The sequence below is a fragment of the Plectropomus leopardus genome, chromosome 18 (assembly GCF_026936395.1).
Source record: "Plectropomus leopardus strain MGB_pleo_1.0 chromosome 18, ASM2693639v1, whole genome shotgun sequence".
In the NCBI taxonomy this organism is placed as follows: domain Eukaryota; kingdom Metazoa; phylum Chordata; class Actinopteri; order Perciformes; family Serranidae; genus Plectropomus; species Plectropomus leopardus.
In genome coordinates, this window is record NC_142193.1 from 12,970,967 (window position 1) to 12,996,094 (window position 25,128).

The 25,128-nt window shown below is 40.3% G+C and overlaps 2 protein-coding genes across 3 annotated transcripts in view; one reads left to right on the forward strand and one right to left on the reverse strand.

The window, feature by feature from the left end:
- The first annotated feature begins 709 nt into the window (after positions 1-709).
- Positions 710-17,104, forward strand: fmnl1a (formin-like 1a). The gene is made up of 25 exons (XM_042504264.2): positions 710-1,127; positions 4,984-5,067; positions 5,452-5,538; positions 5,633-5,706; positions 6,974-7,057; positions 7,159-7,302; positions 8,102-8,210; positions 8,502-8,578; positions 8,661-8,754; positions 9,114-9,188; positions 9,273-9,383; positions 10,612-10,761; positions 10,848-10,949; positions 12,122-12,797; positions 12,910-13,034; positions 13,172-13,374; positions 13,481-13,715; positions 13,804-13,872; positions 13,960-14,040; positions 14,831-14,960; positions 15,052-15,215; positions 15,985-16,086; positions 16,172-16,267; positions 16,471-16,585; positions 16,694-17,104. The coding sequence occupies exons 1-25, from the start codon at positions 942-944 to the stop codon at positions 16,756-16,758; spliced, it is 3,438 nt and encodes a 1,145-aa protein (XP_042360198.2). The 5' UTR covers positions 710-941; the 3' UTR covers positions 16,759-17,104.
- A 1,218-nt stretch (positions 17,105-18,322) lies between these two features.
- Positions 18,323-25,128, reverse strand: part of srcin1a (SRC kinase signaling inhibitor 1a) — an 82,164-nt gene continuing 75,358 nt past the window's right edge. For both annotated transcript variants that reach the window (XM_088091227.1, XM_088091226.1), the window contains one exon: positions 18,323-23,699. In XM_088091227.1, the coding sequence (XP_087947353.1) occupies positions 23,181-23,699 (519 nt within the window). In that variant the 3' untranslated portion in view covers positions 18,323-23,180. The remainder of the gene's footprint in view (positions 23,700-25,128) is intronic.

A 25,128-nucleotide genomic window follows, 5' to 3' on the forward strand; every position in this document is an offset into this window, starting at 1 on the left:
ACCCTGAATACAGCAACCTTACATGTAGTAGTTGGCTTTACACACAGAGGGGCGCTGTTGGACAACCCTCTCTACCTTGTCACTCAGGCTCAGGACCTTCACCTGACTTCCACATCGACCTGGCCTCACGTGAACTACTGTAAAATGACAAAAACAAATGTAACCCAATGCAAGTTGAGCTGGGTTAAATGACGCCAGTGTAGTGAGAATGTATTCATGGGAAAGTGGGGCAAAGTTTCTTTTTCCTCTTGGTTCATCTGCACCTGCTGGGTTAACACGTTTCCTTGACCTTGAACACACTTGAACTCACTGTGCTATCTTCCACCTCTATGCTACCTTATTTTACTCATCATGTACCCACCGCTTACACGTTATGCCCAACAGTTACCATGTTCATCTTCCACTCTGTCTTCCACCTCAGCTTCTGTTGCTGTCATGCACAGGAAGTCACTCTTCTGCTTTTGTGCTTTTGTGGTTTCTGTCTGCGTTACATAGTGTGTCACACTCCCTTCTCCTTCCTCTCACACACAGCCCTGTGTACTCACTTACAAGAGGAGTTTTCGGTCAACAAGTGTAGAGAATAGCAAGCGGCACTTGGGTGGGTCTTTCCTAACAGCCCAGCAGGCCACAACAAGGTTTGTTACCTTATTCTCAGAGGTACTTGTATACAGAGAGAGAGGCAGGTTGATGAGAGGACAGGCATGAGGCCGAACTACCTTTTTTCATTACTCACCCTGTCCTCAGGACAAAGGCGGATTCAGTAGACCCGGAGGCTTGATGTTGCACTCATCAAAGGCCCAAAGACTTGGTTTGATTTAGGCCTGCTTCTTGTTTTCATTTGGAGTGAGCACGTTTTCTCACTCTGTTTTGGAATACACCGATTTTTCAGGAGAAAGGGTTTGTGTAAAGCTTTCCTCCTGGATTACTTGTGGAGATTAGTGATGGGGAATGCGGCTGCAGGGGGCTTGGAGCAGGAACCGGCTGAGGGACGAGAGGCCAGGAACTCAGTCGGAGGAGCTTCAGGAATGAGTGACCCCACTCCAACCTTGCAGAAGAAGCAGCCGGCTCCCCCCAAGCTGCCCATGCCCCCAGAGGAGGAGCTGGAGGAGCGCTTCAATGTGGTGCTGGTGAGTGGCTGTACAGGAGAAAAGAAGGCACACACCTTTAGTGCACATGAAAACAGATGTAATCAGCTATGGCTTTGTAGTAGATGCTAAATGTAAAGGCAAGGAGAATTATGCAGGTTTATGACTAAGAGGCACAGAAAAATAGCACGTTTTTATTAGTAGCAAGTGTTCTGAGCCCTGTTTTCAACACAAGCTCTGTGACTGATTTATGCTGCCATAGACTATTTCAGCTTAGTACAGACTGGATATGATGAATTTGTTGCTTCACATACTGTTATCGTATCTAGATCTAGAGGACCATTTGTCTGCTGGGTTCAGAGAGCCAAATGTTACAAAATATCTGCTTCAAATGTGATCTAGCAAAGATTTTGCCCAATCATATTCTGTTCAAAGGTCATAAACATCCTCTCCGTTAAAAGCAAGGATGAAAACGATTGTGTCAAGAAGAGCCCGGATTCACTGAAGTACTTCTTTACTTCAGTGTTAAATTTGAAAATGTCAGAAACAGTGTGATTAGTGCATGCTCAAGCGGCTGGCCTCAAGGGGAAGTTGAGCAACATATTTACATGAGCGAGACCATAAGACCGGAAAGCATCTGTTCCACCACTCTTTCAACAGTCTTAAAAGTTGAAACACATAAAAGCCCCATGATGAATACTTCAAGCGTTTGAGACATCACTAATAATAACACATCAAAACCTTTTGTTTAGTGTCAGAAATGCTGAGGCACTTAAGTCGTTGACTATTTTTGCAAGTGAAATAAACAACAAAATAGAATTTGTTCAAGTTTAATTTCTTGTGTTAATGAGCTTTAAAAGTGAACTGAAGACAAATAAGTATATATACTGTGAAGTCAAACTGACACGCTGCAGTCTGCACTTACTCTATTAACAGCAACAAGAAGTTCTATAAGCCTGACGGCCTCAACACTTTATCTAAAGGTTTACATCTAAGCGGGCTTAATATAGCCTGTGGTTATAACTTTGCTCTCTGCTCAATGGTGATGAAAAAATCTATCCCACCTTTAAATTTTTATGATGCTCCATGTGAGTGTAACATCATGGGTTAATGGGATGGTGCAAAATCCATAACTGTTCAGATACTCTGCAGATGTATAAATAATGAGCAAAGAGAGACTGGAGCATTAAATAAGATCCAATAAAGAGAAAACCATCTCTACTGTAACTGTAAATCAGTGTACCTGTGCTTAATATAAAACAGTGAAGCACAATTCACAAAAAATTGCTTACAAGAACAGTTGGGAAGTTGTTTCCTCTTCCAAGTATGGAGAATGAAAGCAATATTAAAATATCCACTTTACTTTGGGAGGTAGACATTTGTAACCTGTTTGAGAAACTTTTTTTGTAATGAAGAATGGAAGAAAGCAAAACTTTTTTTGCCATTAACAATTAATGCATTTGTTGCAGCTGACATTTAAACAACAAAAAATTCGCAAATCAAAAATGCCAATATCTATCCAAATAACTTATCTCAAAATTACTGAAAAAGTTAAGGAATTCTTCAAAGCCCGATGATCGCAGAATAATCAGAACTGACCATATGAAAACATAAACCCTTTCCTTATGTTAAAATTCATTGTGATATTTCATGTGAAAGTAATTTTAAGAACAGAAATGTCATTGTATGAAAAGACATGAAGTTTGGCTTTAGGGTTAATTATTTCATATTTTTCTCAGAAACAGTGGCCTGTGCCCTCACAGGCACTTCATGAAAGTATGACCTCACTTCCTCTTTTAGCAAAAAACTTTGAATGTAAACTTCAGGAAGACGCCGTACCCGTCTTCTTATTTTGAGAATTCAGGACTTAAGATTATCATAACTGACTAAAGAAAGAAAACAAGAAGTGCATGACATTGTTTCTAAAGTTTGGAAATTTATACTCATGTAAGTTCATGCATGTGCACATGTGCACAAATGCTCGTGAGGTTTTTTTTAAACTTTTTTTTGTAAGTGTGACAACACCAAAACCCACAATGAGACCCCTCCCTTACCCCACCAAGGATGAAGCGCCAGCTCCCCAGCAGCAAAGCAACCGTCCATTTCCGTTTTTGCTTCTCTTTGTTTTATTTTTTTGAGTTGTGAAAAAGAAACTTCAACACCCAGCATCAACTGAAAAAAACGAGTAAAACGTCACTGTTTGGAGGCCTTGACTCTGGTGTGTAACCTGTGATAGGGCTGGTGTCAAAGTCTTGTGAATGTGAAGGAAAACTGTTCAAGTTAACTTAGAGTTGAACATAAATAAGGATGTAAACATTTACTCATTGAACAAAAAAAGCTGTTGAACTCTGGAATTTAAGGCTTGTATTTGCACAGCAGTGATCAAGGATCATTCTTGCTCAAATTAATTTCAAAGTATTTTGCCTTTTAATAACATTTATGTCTTTTTTTTTCCCTCCAAACTCCCCAATCAGGTTCTGAATCATTCATAAGACTTTATTTAGGTGACTTAAATCATTCAGCTCTTTTGAATGCCATTTGAATGCGGAATTAACCTTTTTGTCGGGCATCTAAAACTTGATGTTGAGGGCGATACCTAAAAGTGAAAGTTTTTGGGCAATATGTCAACTCTTCATGATTGAGTCAACCTGCAGGAGTTGTGGAGGTGGGGGGGGTCCTAATCTATGTAAAACTCTACATACAGTTAAGAGGAATACAGAAATATGATGTTGAGAAAGGTATGAGATAAGATAAAAGTTCAATCTTGTTAGAAATAATTGCCACGTCTACATTTGCACTTTGATCATATAAATAAAAAAGTAAAGAAACAAACAAATAATGGTCATTAGTGTGGTGGGTTTTTCTAATTTTAAAGGTTGCACTATAGCAGTAAATTTGACGTTATCATTATCAGACCTTCAAACGCTCAAAAATGTCTTAGTTATGATCACAAATATTTCTGCTCTAAAGTGCCCACTGACAACCATCAATACATACACGTAAACACTGAGTCATTCGTGTTTCCGGCAGGTAGTTAACACCCTTCTGTTTTACCCAGAAGTGCATTTGTGGTTTGGTTGATTTGAATATTGTTGCAAAAGCAGGAAAGAGGAGGTAATTACAACATTCAATACAGGCTTCCTACAGTTTAAGGCAAGTTAGATGTAAGACTTGTTCAGAGTTTTTAATGCCAATCAGAATTTAATTAAAGACCACCTTTACAATAACCAAAATTGAAGAAAAAAACATGAACTGACATCAGTAATCAGGGTAAGGACATTTCTGCCCATATGTTCCATAGTGGAGACAAGAGAACAAGAAAAAAAATACCTGGAGTTTTTGGCAGGTTTTCTTGGTTACTTTGTTGTTTTTCACTCTGCATGCAGGATTCAACAACCTTAATTTGCATCGTGCCAAGTTTATAAAAACCTTGTGCATAAAATATAACAAACCTCATAGGAATTGCCTTCTACAAATTTCACCAATGAAGGACATAATCTTGGTCAGTCTAAATAGCTTAGCCACTTAATTGAACTTTTACTTCTCCCTGTTTTGTAGTTATGAGAAAGGCATCCAGTAAATCATTTCTGAAAAAATGAAAAAATGTAGCATTCTTTAAAACTTTTGAAAAATTGACTAAAGACATCTGAATACCAATTAAGGCCTTATTTTTAGATTAATGAATTCAGTTTTTAAGACTTTTTAAGGACCCGGTAACCCTGTTAAAATCATGTGTTGAATGACACTGGAAATGTTAAGAAGATTTGCAGGACAGAAAACGTGACAAATATGAAATTAGGATTTCTTTACCCAGAGTCATATACTTGCATATAAGATGTGTTTGATCTCTTTAGATTCTTTAGATTTAAAAAGCCTTTCTTTCATTCTCCTTTTTCAGAGCTACATGAACTTGCCTCCAGACAAACTGAAGCTGTTGAGCCAGTACGACAATGAGAAGAAGTGGGAGTTAGTCTGTGATCAAGTAAGACCTTTTTTTCCCCACTAATGATGAGCTTGTTTCACAGTTAACCTCCAAAATACACGTCATCACACTGAGCAGATTCTGACACCTGTATCCTCACTGGGACAGAGGTGACATGAAGTACATAAAATACCCAACGTGGATCTGTGGTAGAGAGCAGAGAGCAGAATGAAAACCTTGCAGCACAGTTTCTGTGGTGGCAACTGATGGCGTCGGCATGGAAACAGAGAGCGGTTTGTGTCTGTTGTGTTAACTAGCAAAGGCAATAACAGCTTCAGATACTGTGTGTGCTGGTAAATGTGTCTCCAGTCCAGTTATCTTTCAGGAGTTGTTAATAAAATGAAATAAAATTGCAAACTCAGCTTATGAATTTTTCCTCACCAGGAGCGTTTCCAGGTGAAGAGCCCCCCGTCCATCTACCTGGCTAAGATCAAGAGCTTCTACCAGGATCAGGGAGGGGTGGCACGCAGGGTCAGTGAGAAACATCACCCTCCCTTCATATTTGCCACGTTTGATTTTCTATCTGTGAATGATGTCTTGGTTCTAACCTCTTCTGTTTCCTTAGCTGAAGAAAAGGATTCAAGATGCCACCCAGGTCCTGAAAGATTTGGAGATTTCTCTTCGCACCAATCACATCGGGTGAGCTTGATAAGTTGGGTCAGGCCCTGCTTAATGTTTATTTGATTAGCTGATGTGAAATGTTATTTTACTTTTATCCATATAAATATTTTTGCTCATATTTTTCATGTGATGTCAATGTGTTTTTATGTTACTGTTTAACATTTTTGACTTGTTTTTAGTTTGTCCTGTCTGTAAAAGCCCTTTGTAAGGCTGGGCAAGTTTATTCATAAAGCACATTTTGACAACAAGGCAATTCAAAGTGCTTTACATAAAACATCAAACGCACTGAGACAAAGTGCAAAAGAAACACATTATAAAATGACACTTGAATAGAATTTAAAACATCATTAGTAGCTGGAGAATAGAACATATTAACAAGACTAATAAGGGACAGAGCAGTGTGAGAAATAAATATTTGATTTAATAAAAAAGCAGCAGCAAGAAGCATGATTTAATAATTCCCAACAGGGTTTTGTTTGAAACAAATCAACAAATAAAGTTCAATTGTGTGCACGTGCCTCTGCATGCATGTGGATGTTACAAATGAAACAAGGTTAACCGGTAAAAAGAATTGTTCCAAAGCATTTTTAGTGGTCAAAAATGCTGCAGAGTACCTGTAAGATAAATGCTGAGGAAACGAATTTTCCAACTATTGTTGCCATTATTGATTAATGGTCAGTTTGAGTTCAATGAGCATTCAACTATTTTGTTATTGCTAAATGTCAGGCCCTGTTTCCAAAAGCCAGCATTACAGGAATATTGTTATGCTTAAAATGTAGTGAAACAGTTGCACATAGTGTCAGCAGACTTGCACAGTAAGGACAGTTATAACATTGACTATTTAAAGTTTGCTAGCACTGGTCATCATAAGCTGCTGGTCACACCAGACCAAGTAAGACTAAAATAAAATTAAAAAAAAAAAAAAACACCTGTGATAAATTGAGCAACAGTGTGCTTCATTGCAATAAATTCAGCATTTCCTTTGTAAGAGCAAGATTGTGTTATTTCTTCTAAGTGACATACTCTTGTTTTAAAGGCTCCATATTGCGAGATTTCCTCATTTTTTAAATGCTATATGGATAATGTGAAAGTATCAAAATGCTCAATCCACAGAGAAATGCACACAGTCAATATCCAGGAATCTATGCCTTTAAACAAGTCGATACAAAATATTAGACCTTTAAGTCTCATCTGAGTGCAGAATCTGTAATATTTCATTTAAAAATATTTCTGTCTTTCAGTGTTTCACCCCTCATTCTTTATTTTGCTTTGGCTCTTTTTGTAGATGGGCTCAAGAGTTTCTCAATGAGCAGAATAAAGGTTTGGATGTACTGGTGGAATACCTGTCCCATGCACAAAGTGACGTCTCGTGAGTATCAGCAGGGTGTGAAAGACTCTCCAAAATTGATAATGCCCTTAATTAAGCTATTTTATCAATGTCATGATGTTTAATTTATATATACTTTGTAGGTTTGATGTGGAGAGTGTTGAAAATGGGGGTACCTTGTCAGAAAGAGGAAAACCAGCAGAGAGGTCGATGGAAGACTTGACCAAGAGCTCCAGCGGCTCTCACTCACATGGGGTGACCAGAGCTGCTCGGGCACTGACTGTAAGGTAAGAAGCATAAATAATTATTGTGGCATAGCAGCTGTAAGAAACAGAGACGTTCTATTATATATGATGATAAAGTCCACTCCACATCTTGAATTCTTATATGGAGGTACTTTGGGCTTATATAGTTACACATACAAGCTAAAAATAGCATCATGAAAGGCAGAAGTGGTGTGATGGTGGCATATCGTATTGACACAGAGATGACCAGATGCCATGTCTTTGTTTTTGATGTTTTTTTTTGCAAGTCACCTCTTTTGCATATTTAGGTTTACATCTATAAAATCTCCATTTTTAATATAAATGCTTTCATAAATAGTGACAGCCCTGATGAATTTATCATCCACAGAAGGTTTTAATGTTTGTAAAAAAGAAAACGAAGAGAGCTGCAGGTTTAATGTCTTTTAAATTAATCAATATGCCTTTATTTTTTATTGTAGCACCCTGTTTTTGCTGCCCTTCTTATCCAATTTCACGTCCATCTTATTGCTAGACAGCAGTTCCTCTCAAAACACATTCCAGACATTCCAACCATGACAAATACCTCCATTTCTCACATCATCAGTTATTTAAATCATTTGCTCATTTGTTGAGTATTTAAATCTTTATTTTCCTCTCCACCTGATGCCACAATTTCAGCCGTCAGACAGACAGGGGATGGCCAAAACATTGCAGGAAGTCTTGTTATAATTAGCTGACTATTCTGGGTCTCATCTTGAACCCATGTGCAAATATAGCAGCTTCTCTTCATTTCTCTTGCAGAATTCATTCATGTGTCTGCACACTTTTTCTCCATCTACAGAATAAGCTCCACTCTGGGGAACAAGATGCATAAGAAGTCCCAGGCATCCAACCAGAGAGATGATGTACATGTATGCATAATGTGTCTGCGAGCCATCATGAACTACCAGGTGGAGCATTAGCATACTCATGCTTCTTTTGCAGTTCAAAACAGCCACTTGTTTCAAAGTCAGTCATAAAAACATGCTCTTATAGCAAGTTTTTTGGGTTTTTTTTGCCTGCGGGCTGACATAAATCTACTTTTTCCCACTGCTCTTTCACTGCTCTTGTTGGAAGTAAAATACAATTTTAAATCAAACTAAAATGCTTATTTTTTACAGCGTAGTTTCTCTTTAACCAAACACAAACACTTTTCCTGCATCTCTTGGGGAGCAGATATTAATGCTTCCTCCTGCTTTCAGTCTGGTTTTAACCTGGTGATGACTCACCCGCGTTGTGTGAACGAGATCACCCTCAGCCTCAACAGCAGGAATCCCAGGTGAGTGCATTTGAGTGAGACAAAAAAGTGTGTTTTATCGATATGCCTGTAACAATATCTAACCCCTAATGTGCTGCGACAGGACCAAAGCCCTTGTGCTGGAGTTGTTAGCTGCAGTGTGTCTCGTCAGAGGAGGACATGACATCATTCTGTCAGCTTTTGACAACTTCAAGGAGGTAAAATCAGTTTTATTAGTAGTAATCTACTCGACTGCAATGACCTCATTTGACTTTGACTGTTGCTTGATCAGTGTTCCAGACTTCCCCTCTTCAATTATTAGTCATCTTATGAATGGCACAGTCCCCCCTCACATGCACTGTGGTTATAATTTTAGCACATATAGAGCAGTCATGCATGTGTGCGTAATTCTAAATGCAAGCACTGTTCAAGTTCAAGGAATACACCCTATTTGTGTGGCTGAGATCAACTACTAAATGTAACTTGTCAAAACATTTTGCATTGTTGCCTTCCCTTATGCCCCCCTGTGGGCAACAGTTAAAATGCACATTCAGATAAGTTTTTGTTTTTTTCACAGGTGAGCAAAGAAAAGAATCGCTTTGAAAAGTTGATGGAGTACTTCATCAGTGATGACAGCAACATTGACTTCATGGTAGGTCTACAAATGTTTTAAGTCCAAAGCGACTTTTATATTGTCTATGTTCTGAGAATTAACTGACATTGTGTCTTTCCTCAGGTGGCTTGCATGCAGTTCATAAACATTGTGGTCCACTCAGTGGAGAACATGAACTTCCGAGTTCATCTACAGTTCGAGTTCACTCACCTCGGATTAGACAAGTATCTCGGGGTGAGTATTCATGATGATCTCAGTGGTCATGGGTCGGTGTAAACGACGTGTGAAGCATTTAGCAGCCAAGAGCCAGATATTCTCCTCAGGAGTTGGTAGACCAAAAACAGAGCTGAAAGAGAATGAACAGACATTTATCAGATGGATGCAAACATAACTCCAAATAACTGCTTGTGTTGCTCCATGACTTCATGTATAAATAAGCAACTGTTTCCTAACAAGTTTGCTATATCTACTTAAAAGTCCAGTTTGTAGGATTTAGTAGCATTATTCTATTTAATACAGGCGAAAAAGAAAAACAAACGCATAACACTCAAAACATTATGACAACCTAACAATATCACCTCACAAAAAGGGGGGAAAATTAATGAAAAAAGTGCATAAATAAAAAAGGAGCCCTTTAGTAAATGCCACTTTTTTATGATTGTCATTTGCTGAGTTTAATGTAACTTTTGTTGTCCTAGTGGTCAGTTCTAATGCTTGTAAAGTGCTGCAGGGATGAGGCTTTTTTTTTTTTTAAGTATGCCGACTCGGACGTTCGGCATCGCCCTGGTTCTCTCATCAAAAAGCCAATGGTATTTTTCCTTTGGATTTGGGGTTATTGTAGAAGATAAGCTCTGTGGCAAGCAAATGTTTATGATACTTACATGTTTTGTTTATCAAGATAATCTTCAAAAATTAAAACCACTTTTATTATTTTTTAAGCATAAATGCAAATGCCAAAAGTAAAAAGCTAGGCTATGAACAACCTACATCACAGTCACAGGACTTCACGTCACCACCACAATAAGACTGTAAAGCTGTGTTCGGTGTGATGATGCTTTTTAGTCTCATTTTGCTGCTTGCTAGCAATCATCTTTTAAGATGTGTAAAGTCTTAAAAGTTTGCGTGTGGGGTATATATTGATGTATTTTATGTTGTGAAACAAAACATGAAAATCTCTTCAGCTTGTTATAACCAGACTCTATTTCATGCATTTAAAATGACCAGATTGATCAATACTAATACTAATAAGTAAATGAAAATGTTTGTTTATCAGACTTTTGCTGACACTTAAATATACATATTCAAATATGTCACATACATTTCTGAAATCTTTCTTTTGTAAATCTTTATTTAAAAGTTAACCTGAATCAGTCCCCGCTACATGTATTTTTTACAATTAAACATGGATCATATTATTCTATACCATATTTATACATGATTAATATATGTCCTTGTGTGTTAGAATCTGAAACAAACAGAGAGTGAAAAGCTGCTGGTACAGATTCAGGCCTACCTGGACAATGTGTTGGATGTCGGAGCCCTCCTGGAGGATGCTGAGAGCAGAGGAGGGGTATTGGAGCATGTGGATGAACTGCAGCACCATAATGTACAGGTCAGACACAAATGAAGAAACAGGAGTCTCTGTGAACAATAAGAGGCTTTGACATTGAAGTGTTAACAGTGTTGTATGTGTTGCAGCTGAGCACCCGGCTTCAGGAGATTGAGAATCAGACGGCAGAGAAAATACTGGAACTTGAAACTCAGCTCATGCAGGCCACCAAGGAGACCGAGCTGCTCAAAGTAAGTGCTGCACCATGGCGTGTATAATGTTTAACAGGATCAATTAGCCGAGCAAGTTGTGCCATTCTCATAGCGAATGGTTATAATGAGGTCAAAAGAGTGGCAGTCTGCTTTATTTTAATAATCTTAATATGAAAGTAAAATCTAATTATCTTCAATAAAAATAAGAATTATAAGAGTGTTTGCACTTGTCAAATAAATCTGTAAATGACCTTGCAATTTAGCCATCAGCTCTGGAGAATGTTAGTCTCTCAGTGGTTCTGTTCGTCCAGACTAGAAAATCTCAACAATTACTTGACAAACTGGCATGAAATTTAGTGGAGACAATCATGGTTCTATGAGGATGAATACTAATAACAATGGTGATCCCCTCACTTTTCCTCCAGTGCCAGCATCAGGTTGACATTTTTGGTTTAGCGCAGTGGTTCCCAGCTGGTCCAGCCACAGGGTCCAGATTTCTCCTCAGTCATTAGTTCAAGGTTCACACAGTTAAATATATTTAGCGCCATAATTGCATTTGGCCATGTCATCGAACTAGTTCGGTGTCTGTTAAAAAGTAGCTGTCTGTTATTCACTCACTCAACAGCAGGAAACAGCACATATAAAATAAAAAATAATAATATAAAAGCTCTGTGCTGGAAATTCACTGTACTTAAGTGGGTTTATAAAGTTGATACGTTCACAAGTCACTTGCAGTCCATTCAGAATGGACCTGCTACCCCTTTTTGGACCGCGACCCACCAGTTGGGAACCACTGGTTTAGAGTGAATAACAGTAATTTTTACAACATATTGTAATTGTATTGGTGATTCTCTAACTTTTCATCTAGCATCACTACAAGATCAAAATTTTATTTAATCCATTACTTAGGCTTTTTTACCAAATTACTGCAAAACTAATGATATTAACTTTGCATTTGTGCTGATTAGCAAATGTTAGCATGCTAACATGCTAAGCATTACTCACTAAACACTTGCATGCTAGCATTGTCTTTGTGAGCAAGCCGACATTAACTCTCAAAGCACCTCTGTACAGCCTCACAAAGCCACTACTTTAACTGTAGACTTGTAGTCTTGTTTAAAAATATATCTGCTTTAAAGCCTGAAGACTGTGTTTCAAATGTTCTTTGTGGAGATAAATTGTGGCTTTATATCTGCATTTGTTGTTAACAGCAAAGCCTGCGAGAGTCCTGTTCCCAGGTCAGCACATTGCAACAGAGAGAACGGGAGCGTGAGCTGGACAGGGAGAGGGAGAAAGACAGGGAGCGTCTGAGCGGCTCCACCCCTCAGACATCTTCAGAGTTGGAGCAGAAGATCCAGGAGCTGCAGGACAAAGGGCTGATCCAACTGGGACGTAGTGCCTCTGGAGGCCTGGACATCCAGGTTGTACCCGTCACAGTGGTCGAATACGTCCAAGCCCCAGCCTCCCAGCCTGGTGCTCCGAGCTCTGTCATTGATTCTGCCGCCCCACTGTCCAGCATTCCTGGCTCTGTTCCTTCCCCGCCTCCTCCCCCATCTCCTCCAGGTGGTCCAGTGATGGTTGTCCCTCCTCCTCCACCTCCACCTCCTCTTGGAGGCTGTGGGGCTGTGCCGTCACCTCCTCCTCCACCCCCTTCTGCTCCAGGAGCAGGTCCACCACCTCCTCCACCCCCACCTGGCCCCCCTCCTCCTCCTCATCTGCCTGGTGCTGGACCCCCACCTCCACCTCCCCCACCTGGTGCTGGACCCCCACCTCCACCTCCCCCACCTGGTGCTGGACCCCCACCTCCACCTCCGCCACCTGGTGCTGGACCTCCACCTCCCCCACCTTGTGGTGGACCTCTGCCTCCTCCTGGAGCACCAAACTCTGGTAATAAGGTTGACAGAAGAATGTGAAAAGCACAAACTGTCACAACTTCAAAGAAAACAGTAAAGATCTACATTTAAAAAAAAAATCATTTATCTTCATTTTGTTTCCTCAGGTGTAAAGACCAAGAAGACCATCCAGACCAAGTTCAGGATGCCGCTGTTAAACTGGCAGGCCTTAAAATCAAACCAGGTGACAGGCACCGTCTTCAACGACCTGGATGATGAGCAGGTCTTAGAGGTAAGAAGATACATCCTCTACTGTTTTGCACTTGAGCTTCACAGTTTATCCTGTCAGAAAACTGCAGTGTGAAAACATACTTTTCTATCCTTACCTTCTCATTGTCCTGTCTCAACCTCTAATTCTGTTTATATCAGGAGTTGAACATGGATATTTTTGAGGAACAGTTTAAGACAAGGGCACAGGGTAATCCAACAGGGCTGTCCAATATCAAGAAGAAGGAGGTCCAGAAAGCCCCCAGCAAGACATCCTTGATTGACCCCAACAGGGCCAAGAATCTGGCCATTACTTTACGCAAGGGGGGAATGAACCCGTCTGCTATCTGCACTGCTATAGAGACGTACGTGCTTAATGGACTATCTGTTGCATTGTTGACATTTCTGAGCTATCCTCCACTCTCTCTCACATACACGAACTGGTGTGACCTTCACTACTCTTTTGTACAGGTATGACCAGCAGTCTTTGTCCATAGACCTTCTGGAATTACTCGAGCCCTTCATACCAACAGATTATGAGTTGAAGTTGCTGGTAAATTATGAGAAGGATGGCAGGCCTCTGGAGGAGCTTACCAACGAGGACCAATTTATTTTCCGCTTTGGGAAGATTCCTCGTCTGAAGCAGCGTATAAGCACTCTCACTTTCATGGGCAACTTCCCAGATACTGTCAAACGCCTGCAGCCGGTCAGTTTGTCAAATGCATCATTTCTTGGACTGAAAGAGATTTAAGCTCTTAAACAGATGTATTGATTTTGTTTTCACTTCTCCACAGCAACTGAACTCCATCATTGCTGCATCCATGTCCATCAAGTCTTCAACCAAACTGAAGAAGATTTTAGAAGTAAGTCAAATAGAATACAACTTGCTGATGTACAACTTGCTCCAAATGTTTGATTTTGCATAAGTCATCTCATGTGCTCTTCTTCAGATTATTCTCGCCTTTGGCAACTATATGAACAGCAGTAAGAGGGGTGCAGCATACGGTTTTCGGCTGCAGAGTCTGGACCTTGTAAGTAGCATAACTTTAAAAAACAACAACGTTCTTTCTTTCATAAATCAAAAGCTTAATCAATAAGCAGTAAAATGAATCTTTTATTAATTCAATACACTTATGTTTTTACCATTACAGCTAGGGCTGAGTAGCAAACTTGGTGCTTTGAAAGGTACCAACCAAATAACATCAGTACTAACAAGTACCTATTCATGTCAAATCCAATGGGACCAAATGTCGATAGCTGATACTGCATCTGGGTGAAATTGACAGATTTAGACAATAGGTGGTTGGAAATGCTGCAAAACACCTTAAAGCCTGGAAGCCAGCAAATGAGCTCTGAGGCTGGTAACAAAGCTCCACAGAGCCGCAGGGTTCAAGTTCAGACTGGGGACAGAAGCGCCCCTGAGCTGGGAAGCTACAGAAAGACCTCCGCTCTATTGGCTTTACAGCAAGCCAAAGCTGTTGCAGCAGCACCAATCTACTGATTATTAAGGCACCTGGCCAATTGTCCTGTCAATATTATTGTATTAATTTGTTGTTACAGAGAAAGTAAAAAATGGTACAGTTGGGTACCAGTATCCAATTCCAGGCACTGGAACTGGTACCATTATCAGTTCAAAGGTGAACGGTATCCCACCCAAGTTACAGCCTCATCTGGTTTGGAATGACCATTAGCAAAATGGAAACTAATGTTAATGAACTTAAGATAGATTTACCATTACTCCATAACTGTCACTAGTTACTAGTCTTGATTTAAGAAAACTGGAATAACCAAATCAACTTTGTCAATATGTTTACTTTTCAGCTGTTGGAGACCAAGTCAACTGACCGCTCCCAGACCCTACTTCACTTCATCACCAGTATCATCCAGGAAAAATACCCCGACTTGGCCAACTTCCACACCGAGCTACACTTTGTAGACAATGCAGCCCTGGGTACATTCACACAAATGGTCAAGCTGTTCAGTTTTGTAGCTTGTGATTTGAATTGATAGCAGTACTTAACTCATTTCTGTTTCCCTGCCAGTATCTCTGGACGGCATTCTTCAGGATATCCGCTCTTTAGAACGAGGAATGGAAATGACCAAAAAGGAATTCCTGGTGCAGGATGACAGCCCGGTGTTGAAGGAATTCATCAAAAGCCACAGTGAGCAGCTGGAAACTTTGATCAAAGACAGCAAGACAGCACAGGTTAGCCCACAATTCATATCAACAATTTACATATTATTCAACACATTTACAGACATTTATACCGATCAGCCACAACATTAAAACCACTGGCAGATGACATGAATAACACTGATCATCTTGTTAAATCCAACATTCTGCTGGGAAACCTTGGTACCCTCCATTCATGTAGATGCCACTTGACACTCTAGGGTACACTCAGGTGTACTAGGTTTGCAATGGTGTTTGGTAGTGCTATCAACTGGCATCCTCTTGAATTCCAGGACCCAAGGTTTCCCAGCAGGACATTGCACCAAGCGAGATGATCAATGTTATTCACTTCATCTGTCAGTGTACATACAATCCGAGAGGTTTTTGTAATTTCTTTGCACCAAAAGTGAAAAAGAGGTTAAAAGGAGATGCGTTTCTGTTGTTAGGGTTAAAACGCAGAACAATGCTGATATAAAATTAAAAATTTGTAACTACTCAGTAATCATTTTTGGTTTCAAAAGAATGCCTTACAACATCATCTTTGAGGGTTACAAGTCTGATTTCTTTTTTTATTCTTGAAAGGGTAGTTTAAATTTAAACAAATGTAGAACAGGCATATATAAGCTTTTGCTTCTAGCAGTACATAGACTGCTGATTTTGTTCATGTAGTTTGCATTGTTTGTACTTATTGTAGTATGTGTGATGACTGAATAGAAACACTGAACTGAGCTGATGTTGTGGCTGATCGTTTATATTCGTGTATATTTTATGTTATTGTCTAACTTTACCCATCTCTGTCCAGGAAGCATACGGCTCGGTGGTGGAGTATTTCGGAGAGAACCCCAAAACCACACAGCCTTCCATGTTTTTCCCGATGTTTGGGCGCTTGATAAAGGCCTATAAGGTGAGGATGTGTGGTGGATTTCTGATAACTATCTATTACAGTTGTTGCATTGCATGTTCATTCTTTCGTCCTTGTCCTTGTGCAGACGGCACAGCAAGAGATTGAGCAGAAAAAGAAAATGGAGAGTGAGAGCGTTGAGGAAAAAGTGTCATCACCGCCGAACAAAGCTGGGGTGCAAAAGGTAAAATATTCAAGATCCTGTCTTCAGAAATTGTAATATGAAAACTGAAATATGTATTATATATTATATTGGTTTGCATCACTTTAAGGTTTTCAGAAGTACAGCCATCTAAAACAAATGTATGACTAAAACCCACCACAGTCAACTTTAAGTGGGTAGGAAATTATGAATTTACTTGATCTTGATTTCCTATGGGTTTCCAGGGGCCTATGATGCCTAAGATGCCCCAGATGGACCTGATAGCAGAGCTAAAGAAGAGGCAGGTGAAACCGCAGGTACGTGAGGGGAAGGACGGCGCCCTGGAGGACATCATCACAGGTGCGGTAACACTTTGCTTCCTGGTGGAGTCACATGGTGATACTTTAAGCAAATGTGCTGCATGTTTGATGTTTACATCCTATTAAAACCGCTCTTGCTTTGCCTCAGATTTGCGGAATACACCATTCAGACGGGCAGATGGTCGACGGCCAGCCCAGCGCCAGGACACTTGAGCTACTTCTGTTCAATTACTTTTTTTTTTTTTTTTTACAAATGTAACTGGAATCACACTCGAGTATAAAGACACGAGAAACATGTTTTGGATTGTTCTGTATATACAGTATCTCAAATTAGCCATATGGCAGTGTGTACTTTTGCCAGCATTTTAGTGTGGATTTGCTGTGTAAATAGAATTTGAAGTTGGAACTCTTGGATATTTTTAATGCAACAGTCCATGAATTTGATTACAAATCTAAAGCTAAAAAATTATTTCTGTGGCACTTCATGGCTTTATGTGCCCAAAACGTGTAATATTGTTACCTAATGAGTAATAAAACAAATCATGACGTTATTTTAAAACAGACTTACTGCATAATTTGTGTGAAAGCTTTGACATGATGCATGATGCAACATCCTCATTTTCTGTTGCTAAACACGATGGACTCAAAGCAGCAACATTCTCTTAAATTTCTATTGTATTTTCTCTTAATTTTTGTTAAGACATAAAATAAGAGAAGCACACTGCAAATTCACCAAATGTTCTTAGCCATTCAAACGCTGCTCTTACACATGTGCTCTGAACATGATATTGTTTATCAAAATAGGTAATGCCCCATAAAAATGGCATAAGGGCAGGTGTTGTGCCATGTGCAAATATGGTAAAAAAAAGAGAACCAAAACCCAGCAATGACAAAACTAATGCGATGTTAAAAATGTCGTGTCAGCAGAGGGTTGCACAGTAACTGAAATGAAAAGAAAATGGTGTCAAATGAAGATAGAAGCAAAAAACTTATTGCCCAAACCTAGCGCTCAATGATGACAACTGAAAGAGGACAGGAAGAGGTCTCGCAAGTAGATAGAAGAATTGAAAAAAAAAGGACAGGTGGCACTGACAGGTGTCCAGTGAAATGTTCCACATGACAGTGATGCCTCTCAAGGTGCATCAGTTTCTGAAGACCCCAACACAATGCTTCACTGCTAGGCACATCAGGGAATCAGGCCCCCACTAGCATTGCATTTACAGACATACCAGTTAATGAAGATGTGCATGCACGAGATGCATGTTCATGTTGAAGATCTACTGTTAAAACAGCTTTAAATTCATTTAAAGAGCAGTAATTGATTTTGAAGCTGAACACTGAACTCTTAATTGGGATCAATGGACCGAAAGTATTTTATATTAGCCCATGAATTTAATAATCCAATCATAAAAAATACCCTAAAACATAACAATCCAAATTTTATTCATGATTTTCCTTTTTTTTAGACTTAAAACATATGTTGCCTTGTGTGTGGCCTAAAAAAACAACAAAAAAAATTTCTCTTCAGTATTGGTAAGATTGCTTTCAGCCACTCATACAATGTTATCTTACCTAAAAGAACAAAAATAAGAAAACATTGGTTAATCCCAGAAACCAATAGATACTAACAAAATATGAACAAATTGTGGATCCGAAAACAAAAATAAGATAACATTTGTTTGTATATCGCTTCCTGCATGAAGCCCATTGTTGTCATTTTCTGACAACAGGACAACAATAACAAGTCATTATAGAGCAAGATCAGGCGTCACCACTGTACAAGAGAGCTGCACTTTATTGGACACACAATCACAGCAAATTATGTACAAAAGAAGGCAGGTTCAACTGCCAACTGTCTTCTCACAGGAAAAACACACACATTTCTCACAGAATATCATGGCATCCACACTGATAAATTAGTATCTCCAGTATCAGTAGGCTTTTAGATTTATATATTATATTATAGATCTATTTTCTGTATTATTTTTGTTCTTATATCACACTACTCTACAAATGGGAGAATCACTCTGTGGAAAGAGTACACCATCACCGGTGACGTCTCTGGTTGGGGTGCGTTCAAGCATTCTAAATCCCTCTAGACATCCAACACTTTTGTCATCATCATCGCCACAAAACATCACAGTAAGACTGAACATGCCTGTGTCACAGATACCAAAATAACGTCTCATTCTCCATGTCTGTAAACCTCTAACACAGAACCGCATATCCCTTTCTCTCTTTCTCATTTTTTTGAGAAAACATGTAGACAACATTTTTTTTTTCGACTGCACCGTGCGATTGCTTGAGACTATACATGCATTGTTTTGTATATACCTTTGTACCCATCATCATAGTTTATTAATAAAACATCTTCTTTTGGACATAACAATTTGTTGAACTCGCTAGGAATGACTCGGCCTATTTACAGGTCAATTTTTGTTTTTCTACTTTTGATGCCAAGATTTTGGAACATCCACACATTCATGTAAAAACCTCATATACATACTACAGAATGTAGGTTCGTTATAAAAAAAATTACAATGGCAAAAAGAAGAGAGAAAACTTTTAATTTGCACAACTAGTCCCTTATTGATCCATCTTGGTGGTTTTAGCTGAATTGCTACTTAAAGCCACTCAGTGCAACAACTGGGACTGAATACGCAACGAAATGTTCTTCCACCTGTTGTATCGATAAAGAGCCTGTTGTCTCTGAGTGCTCTTGCACTTCGCATAAGTTCACATTTCTACCACTCCAGTTCACATGCAAACATGACACAGAGGGAAATTAAAGCCATGTAACTTACTTTCGTCAAAGCAGCAAGGCTCCACATGAAGCCTTTGGCCCATGAACTGACCTTTCACAGTAGTTACCACAATATCTGTGTTTCTGACCAATTCACTAACACCAGCTTAATCACAAATACAGGATGGGGTGAATCCCAAAAAAACAGACCACAGATACAGAAAACAATCCCCTGGAATAAAAAAAAATAGTAGCAAAATAAGCCCCTAAGCACAGGCACTGGTCCAGTCTCTCGCACCTCAATAGTGACCCTTCACATAAGGAGGCAAAGATGCAGACGAGCTGGACGAGTATTTTCAGGGACAAGCTTTCAAACAAAAAACAAAAGAAAAAAAAGTCAAAATTACATAAAATTTAACTTGTAAAGAAAACCCTAAAATTTAAAAATGAACTTCAGCGTATATTACAGAGGCTAACTGTTATCTATACAGATATTTTTAAACAAATATAAAAATGTCTGTTTGCGTATGAATAAATAATCTCAGTGTGAAATGTAATATCTCTCTCAATGAATTAAAAAAGAAAAATCTGTACAAAATGGTCACTAATATATAAAACTGAAGAGATGATGACATTTTACAGTATATAATTTACTCTAGGCCTATATATATATCACACTTTTCTTCACAATTATAATATCATACACAAACATCTCACTTAGATATATTTATATATGTATATTTCTTCTATGTTTGATTTCAAGTTTGCATGAGTTTTTCTGATTGCCAGGGGCATCCACTGTGAGTGTCTGCGACATGCCCTCTAAGCCTCCGGCCATGTTGAAATCACAGCCCACTAACACTTGTCTTAGAAAAAAAAATCATTCCAGAGAGCACTGTCACGCAATTCTGGGAGGTTTCATCTCCGACTTTACTTGGGGAAGGCAGCCAAGCGTGAATACTTCCTCCCCAACGCTCAGCAGACGCAAATGCAGCAAATTTAACTCTTAGAGTTATGGATTTGAGTGTGGAACAGCATGAGTAAGTGAATTTCTTTCATTTGACTTCACTCAATATGAAACCCAGGGCTTGAACCTGCCTGGCAGAGCTACAGAGCACCCAGGGTGAGGCTTAATTCGCTGTGCTGTGAGCTTGCAGTTTCACATTGTTAGAACTCGGGGAGTGTTTAGTCAAATGCCACCACTGCAACCTGATACACTCTGTATTTCAAGTGCTGTTTTCTTTCTTTTCCTTTTTTTTTTTTGCGAAAAAATGGGAACAAGTCAATCCTCGCAGCCTCTTCTTTGGGTAAAAGTGTTATTCTGTCATTGCTGCTGATCTAATACTGTAATACAAGATCAACTGGGGAATTCCGGCAAGAACAAAGTCTTAGAGGCACTGGGAAAAAACATGGTAACAGGTCCTTGCAGACAAACAGGCAGGAGTTTCACAAAGGCAACAAGCACTGCCTTGGCAAAAATGCAAGAGTGCTAATTACATATTGCACACACTGTTAACTCGCCTATCAAACTCTGTCTGTGGATCACCTCAAACTGAGTGGTTTTTATTTCACAGAACCCCACACCAGAGACAAAGCAAAGTGAGAGGGGCAGGGAGAGAGCAGCCTCGTAACAGCTCTCTGACTGTCAGACCCGTCTTCTCATCTCTTTGGGTCTTTTATATCACAAGTGCTCTCGATGGAGACAAGGCAAGTCAAAGCCAGCCTTATTAAAGAAGCCTTCAAACACATGTCCCCAAACTAATCCCCTCTCCTCGAGCTGCCTACTCTTTGACACGATCCCCTTTTGCACATGTTTTAATCTCACGACCACAAAGAATCGATTTCACGCGGTCATTCTTGTGAACCATTGGAAAAAAAATTAAATCATTTTGTCTATGAGTGTCCATTCAACCCCATCATCTCCCCAGAGGGCAGCCTTAAGGCAAAAACACAGGACAGGGAGCTTCAGAATGGTTCCTTGTGCAGGGTTTACATTTAGGGAATTGCTGACAGGCCATTGATGTGCTTTAAATACTGATGCCGTCACTGAGGCGCACCAAAGGCCTAACATTTACAAATGTTTTAACATGCAGGTATTAACACCAAATGAGCCAACAGTAACATTGGAAATCTACAGTATTTTAAATATGCAGGCATTTTTTTCTTCCTTCAAGGAACATTTGTCGCTTTGTGCTTGTCATAATTGACTAGATTCACAAAGTCAAAATTAGAGGAAAGGGTCAAGTGTTTGAGAGAAAAACTGTGCTTGCTTCATGTGTTCATATTCTCATCGCAGACCCTTTAAAGGTCAAGCTGTGTCTGAAGTCTATAAATATGTGCTGATTAACTTCCTTTATCTTTCAAACACTATTCAAGAGTTTAAACTGTGTCACAGATGTTGAAGTGCGATTCACCGCAGTGAAAGATACATTTTGTTCAAAGAAGGCATTATGCTTTATATTAAGACCTGCAAATATGGCTGAAAACTTTCTGAAGCTACTTCCCATCAGAGTAACTTTGAACTTTAAAAGAAACCACTTGATCCGTCGCTTTGCAGATCAGATTCCTTTAAAGGGTGAAATCATGTTGTGGTCAATGTGGCATATTTTACCAGAGTGCTCAATATCAGTGGTGCAACAGATGTGACTTAAGAACTGAATCATCACACAAGATCTGCTGAAACAAACAACAAGTAGAGTCTGTGCTTTCTGCAAACAGCTTGGCTTGACAAGTGCAGACTGTGTGACAGAATGTGTGTGTTACTCATTACTGTGTGTATGCGCTCGAGTCTTTGGAAAGGTTTGTTATGTCAGGTGCCAAAATGCCAGAGCAACCTGTAAGATGCTACTGCAGAAAACATCCTGATTGTCATAATTAACTAGTTAATACACATATACAGAAATTCAACATAGCTATACAATTCACCGTTCTTCCCTCTTGTCTGTTTAACTGCACCTCCCAGTTCTTTTATAAATGTGCTGCTCCCTACAATGTGCTTTTGTAAATACACGGTCGTTTTTAATCTGAAAATTCACTAAAATTGTTCCAAATTTCCGTTGCAAGGATTTCGTTCTGCAGGTATGCATATTAATATTCAGTGTGATGTGAAAGTAAAGTCAGACAGTGGAATGTACACTTGCAACAAAGCGCAGGTCAGAGATCAGAGCGTGAGGACTATCATGTAAACTCTTTACACAGTGTGTACAAACGGAGGGGGAAAATATAGCACCAGTTCAGAGTTTAAAACACAGGTGATGCGGGAAAAGCCACAAATGCCCTTTTAACAAAAAACAGCTTGAAACCACAATCATCACCTTGATCTTCTTTTTTTCTGAACACATTCTGCCAGGTGATGTGAGAGCATTATCCTGAACACACACAACTACTGGACTGACTTGGTGATTATTGCAGCTCTATTTTCTATGATAAAAGTCACAGTCTAGAAATGATCTCTACTCCACTAACAACCCCACTGAGCGAGGGTTTATATGAGACTGCTACTGTCAGTTAATCCATCCAGACCACATCAGCTTACAGCAGGCAGCTGGTAGGAGGGGAGGGCTGTTTGTGCGCTCTCTATCTGGCAGGCTGGCAGTATGACTGCGTGGGAGAACTGCAGAGGAACTGTGGAGCCAGATCAGAGTAGGAAACTTGTCCAAGAAGATGATTGTGACTCCTTTTTACAGCACGGCAGTTCTTGCCATGGAAATTTGAGGACTCTGCATACTGGATTGAGGCCAAAAATAGAGAGGAAAAACAAGAAAATGCCAAAAAGTCCCAAAAGAAAATATGAGGCTAAAAAAAGGCTGGAATTTTCCATAATGCAGTTGTTTTCTCTTAATGGTTCATGATGTGATGGTGCTTGAATTCTCCCATGTCTTCCTCCTGTTCATCACTGAGAGTTGCCAGGGGCAAGGTCCTTTTTCACATGCTCGTTGTTATCCTCCTTGCAGCTGTTGAGGCTGGAGTTACAACCGCTGGGCTTGAGAACCCCAGAAGGTGGGGTGAGGGAGCTCAAAGAGGTGGGAGAGGAGGGAGACAGTGAAAGAGTCGGAGTGGTGGGCGAAGCGGATGAGGAAGGGGAGGTAGCAGTGGGAGTAGACGGGGTGGACTGGCTGCTGTGCAGGGGCAAGGAGGAGGCTCGCTGCTCACGTAGAAGGCGGCGATGACGCAGGGTGGAGGAGAGAAGCAGAGCCTCTGCGCTCAGGCCAGAGGCAGACAGGCTTGCCAGGAGGGCCTTCGCTTGGCTGGAGGAGGCTGTCAGGGAGGGCATTGCCCCCTCCTGGGGGTACTTCCTCAGGCCAGGGGCAAACGCTGCTGCATGAGAGGGCGCTCGGCCTGAGAAAATTCCCGTTTTGATACCAGAGAGGTATGGCTCAATACTGCCACTGGTGCTGCTGGTCCCCAAGGCCTTCAGGTAGAGCGGGGACACAGGAGAGTTGGAGAAGGGGGAATGGAGGTTTTCAGGGATCAAAGGCAAAATCATGAAAAATTAAATTCTTAAAATTGGCTGGGCACTGTCGCCTGCAGCACCTTCCTTCACCATTACAGTCAAACATGCCTGGTGTGCATGCATGCTTGCACACACACACACACACACACACACACACACACACACACACACACACACACACACACACACACATATGTTCACACACATCCACTAATGCACACAGATTGGGGTCCAGTGTAGATTTTCGATTAAACACTGGAGATGTGAAAGAGGCTGAGAAGGGGGCGGATGTATGTATGTGGCTCTCTAGTCACGTGAACAGGAGGAGGAGGAAGCTGAAGAGGCTGGACACGGACAGGTCGCTCACTGCTGCAGGGTCACAGGTACAGTGGGAGGTGCAGGGCGGCACGGGTTCACATAGGGTGGCAGGGTGGGTGAGGTTGATCGCAGGAGCAAGTGTCAGAAGAAATGTGTAGTGAAGGGGTGGGGGGTTGAAGGAAAGGTGAAAACAGAACAAGAGACAAACACAGGAGATTGTTATTCAGGTTGATACCAGCATGTGTGCTGCAAGCCATGAGACAGGCTGCCATCTCCACATGGTGACCAAACCACTGATAAACAGACCTTTGGTCATAGGATGCAACACTTTGCAACAATGCAAATTACACTGGTGTTAACCACCTTTATTTTGACACTTGTTTTAATGATTTTTACTCATTAAAAATGCAAAATATTTTGATGGATGGACAGCATCACATGTTCAGTCCCTTTGTGTAATGCTGAAATGAGTCAGTAGATGTCACTGTTTCAAAAGCGTCACATTCATGGGGTAACACGTTTGTCACAACATGTATTTGTCTCTCTTTTGCAGATAAATGCATCTGCCAAAAACAGTTTGTAAGTTTTATCTGCAGGGTGCAAACCACACAAAATACACCAGACTGATGACAGTGTTGAGATAAGAGAAAGAAAGAAACTATTTTACACTTAAAGGAGGTTTTATTGATGCTTTTCACAGGGAGCAACAGGAGGAGAGTTCCAGCAATGTCTCTAAAAGTTTTAAAAGGTGTTGGCTAAGAGTTAAAGGGAGTAGTTTGGTGTAAAAGGAGAGCAGGTGTGCTAGTCCACACTGCGCTGCTGGGAGGCTTTCACCTGCTCTGTTGTAGTTCCAGAGCCTGTGCTGCCAACTGTCCCCAGAGAGCGGGGCTGTTCCTTCTGCTTGAGGAACTCCTCTCAAGCCTAGCCGACACATTTATTCTGGTCTGTGAGTGCGGCAGAGAAGTCGCCCTTCATCTCACGCACACGTTTGCCTGCCAAACGACAGCCTCCCAGGGTGGGTCTGCACAACCCCCACCTCGTGCCCAGCACCTTTAACTAGCCTGTTTTA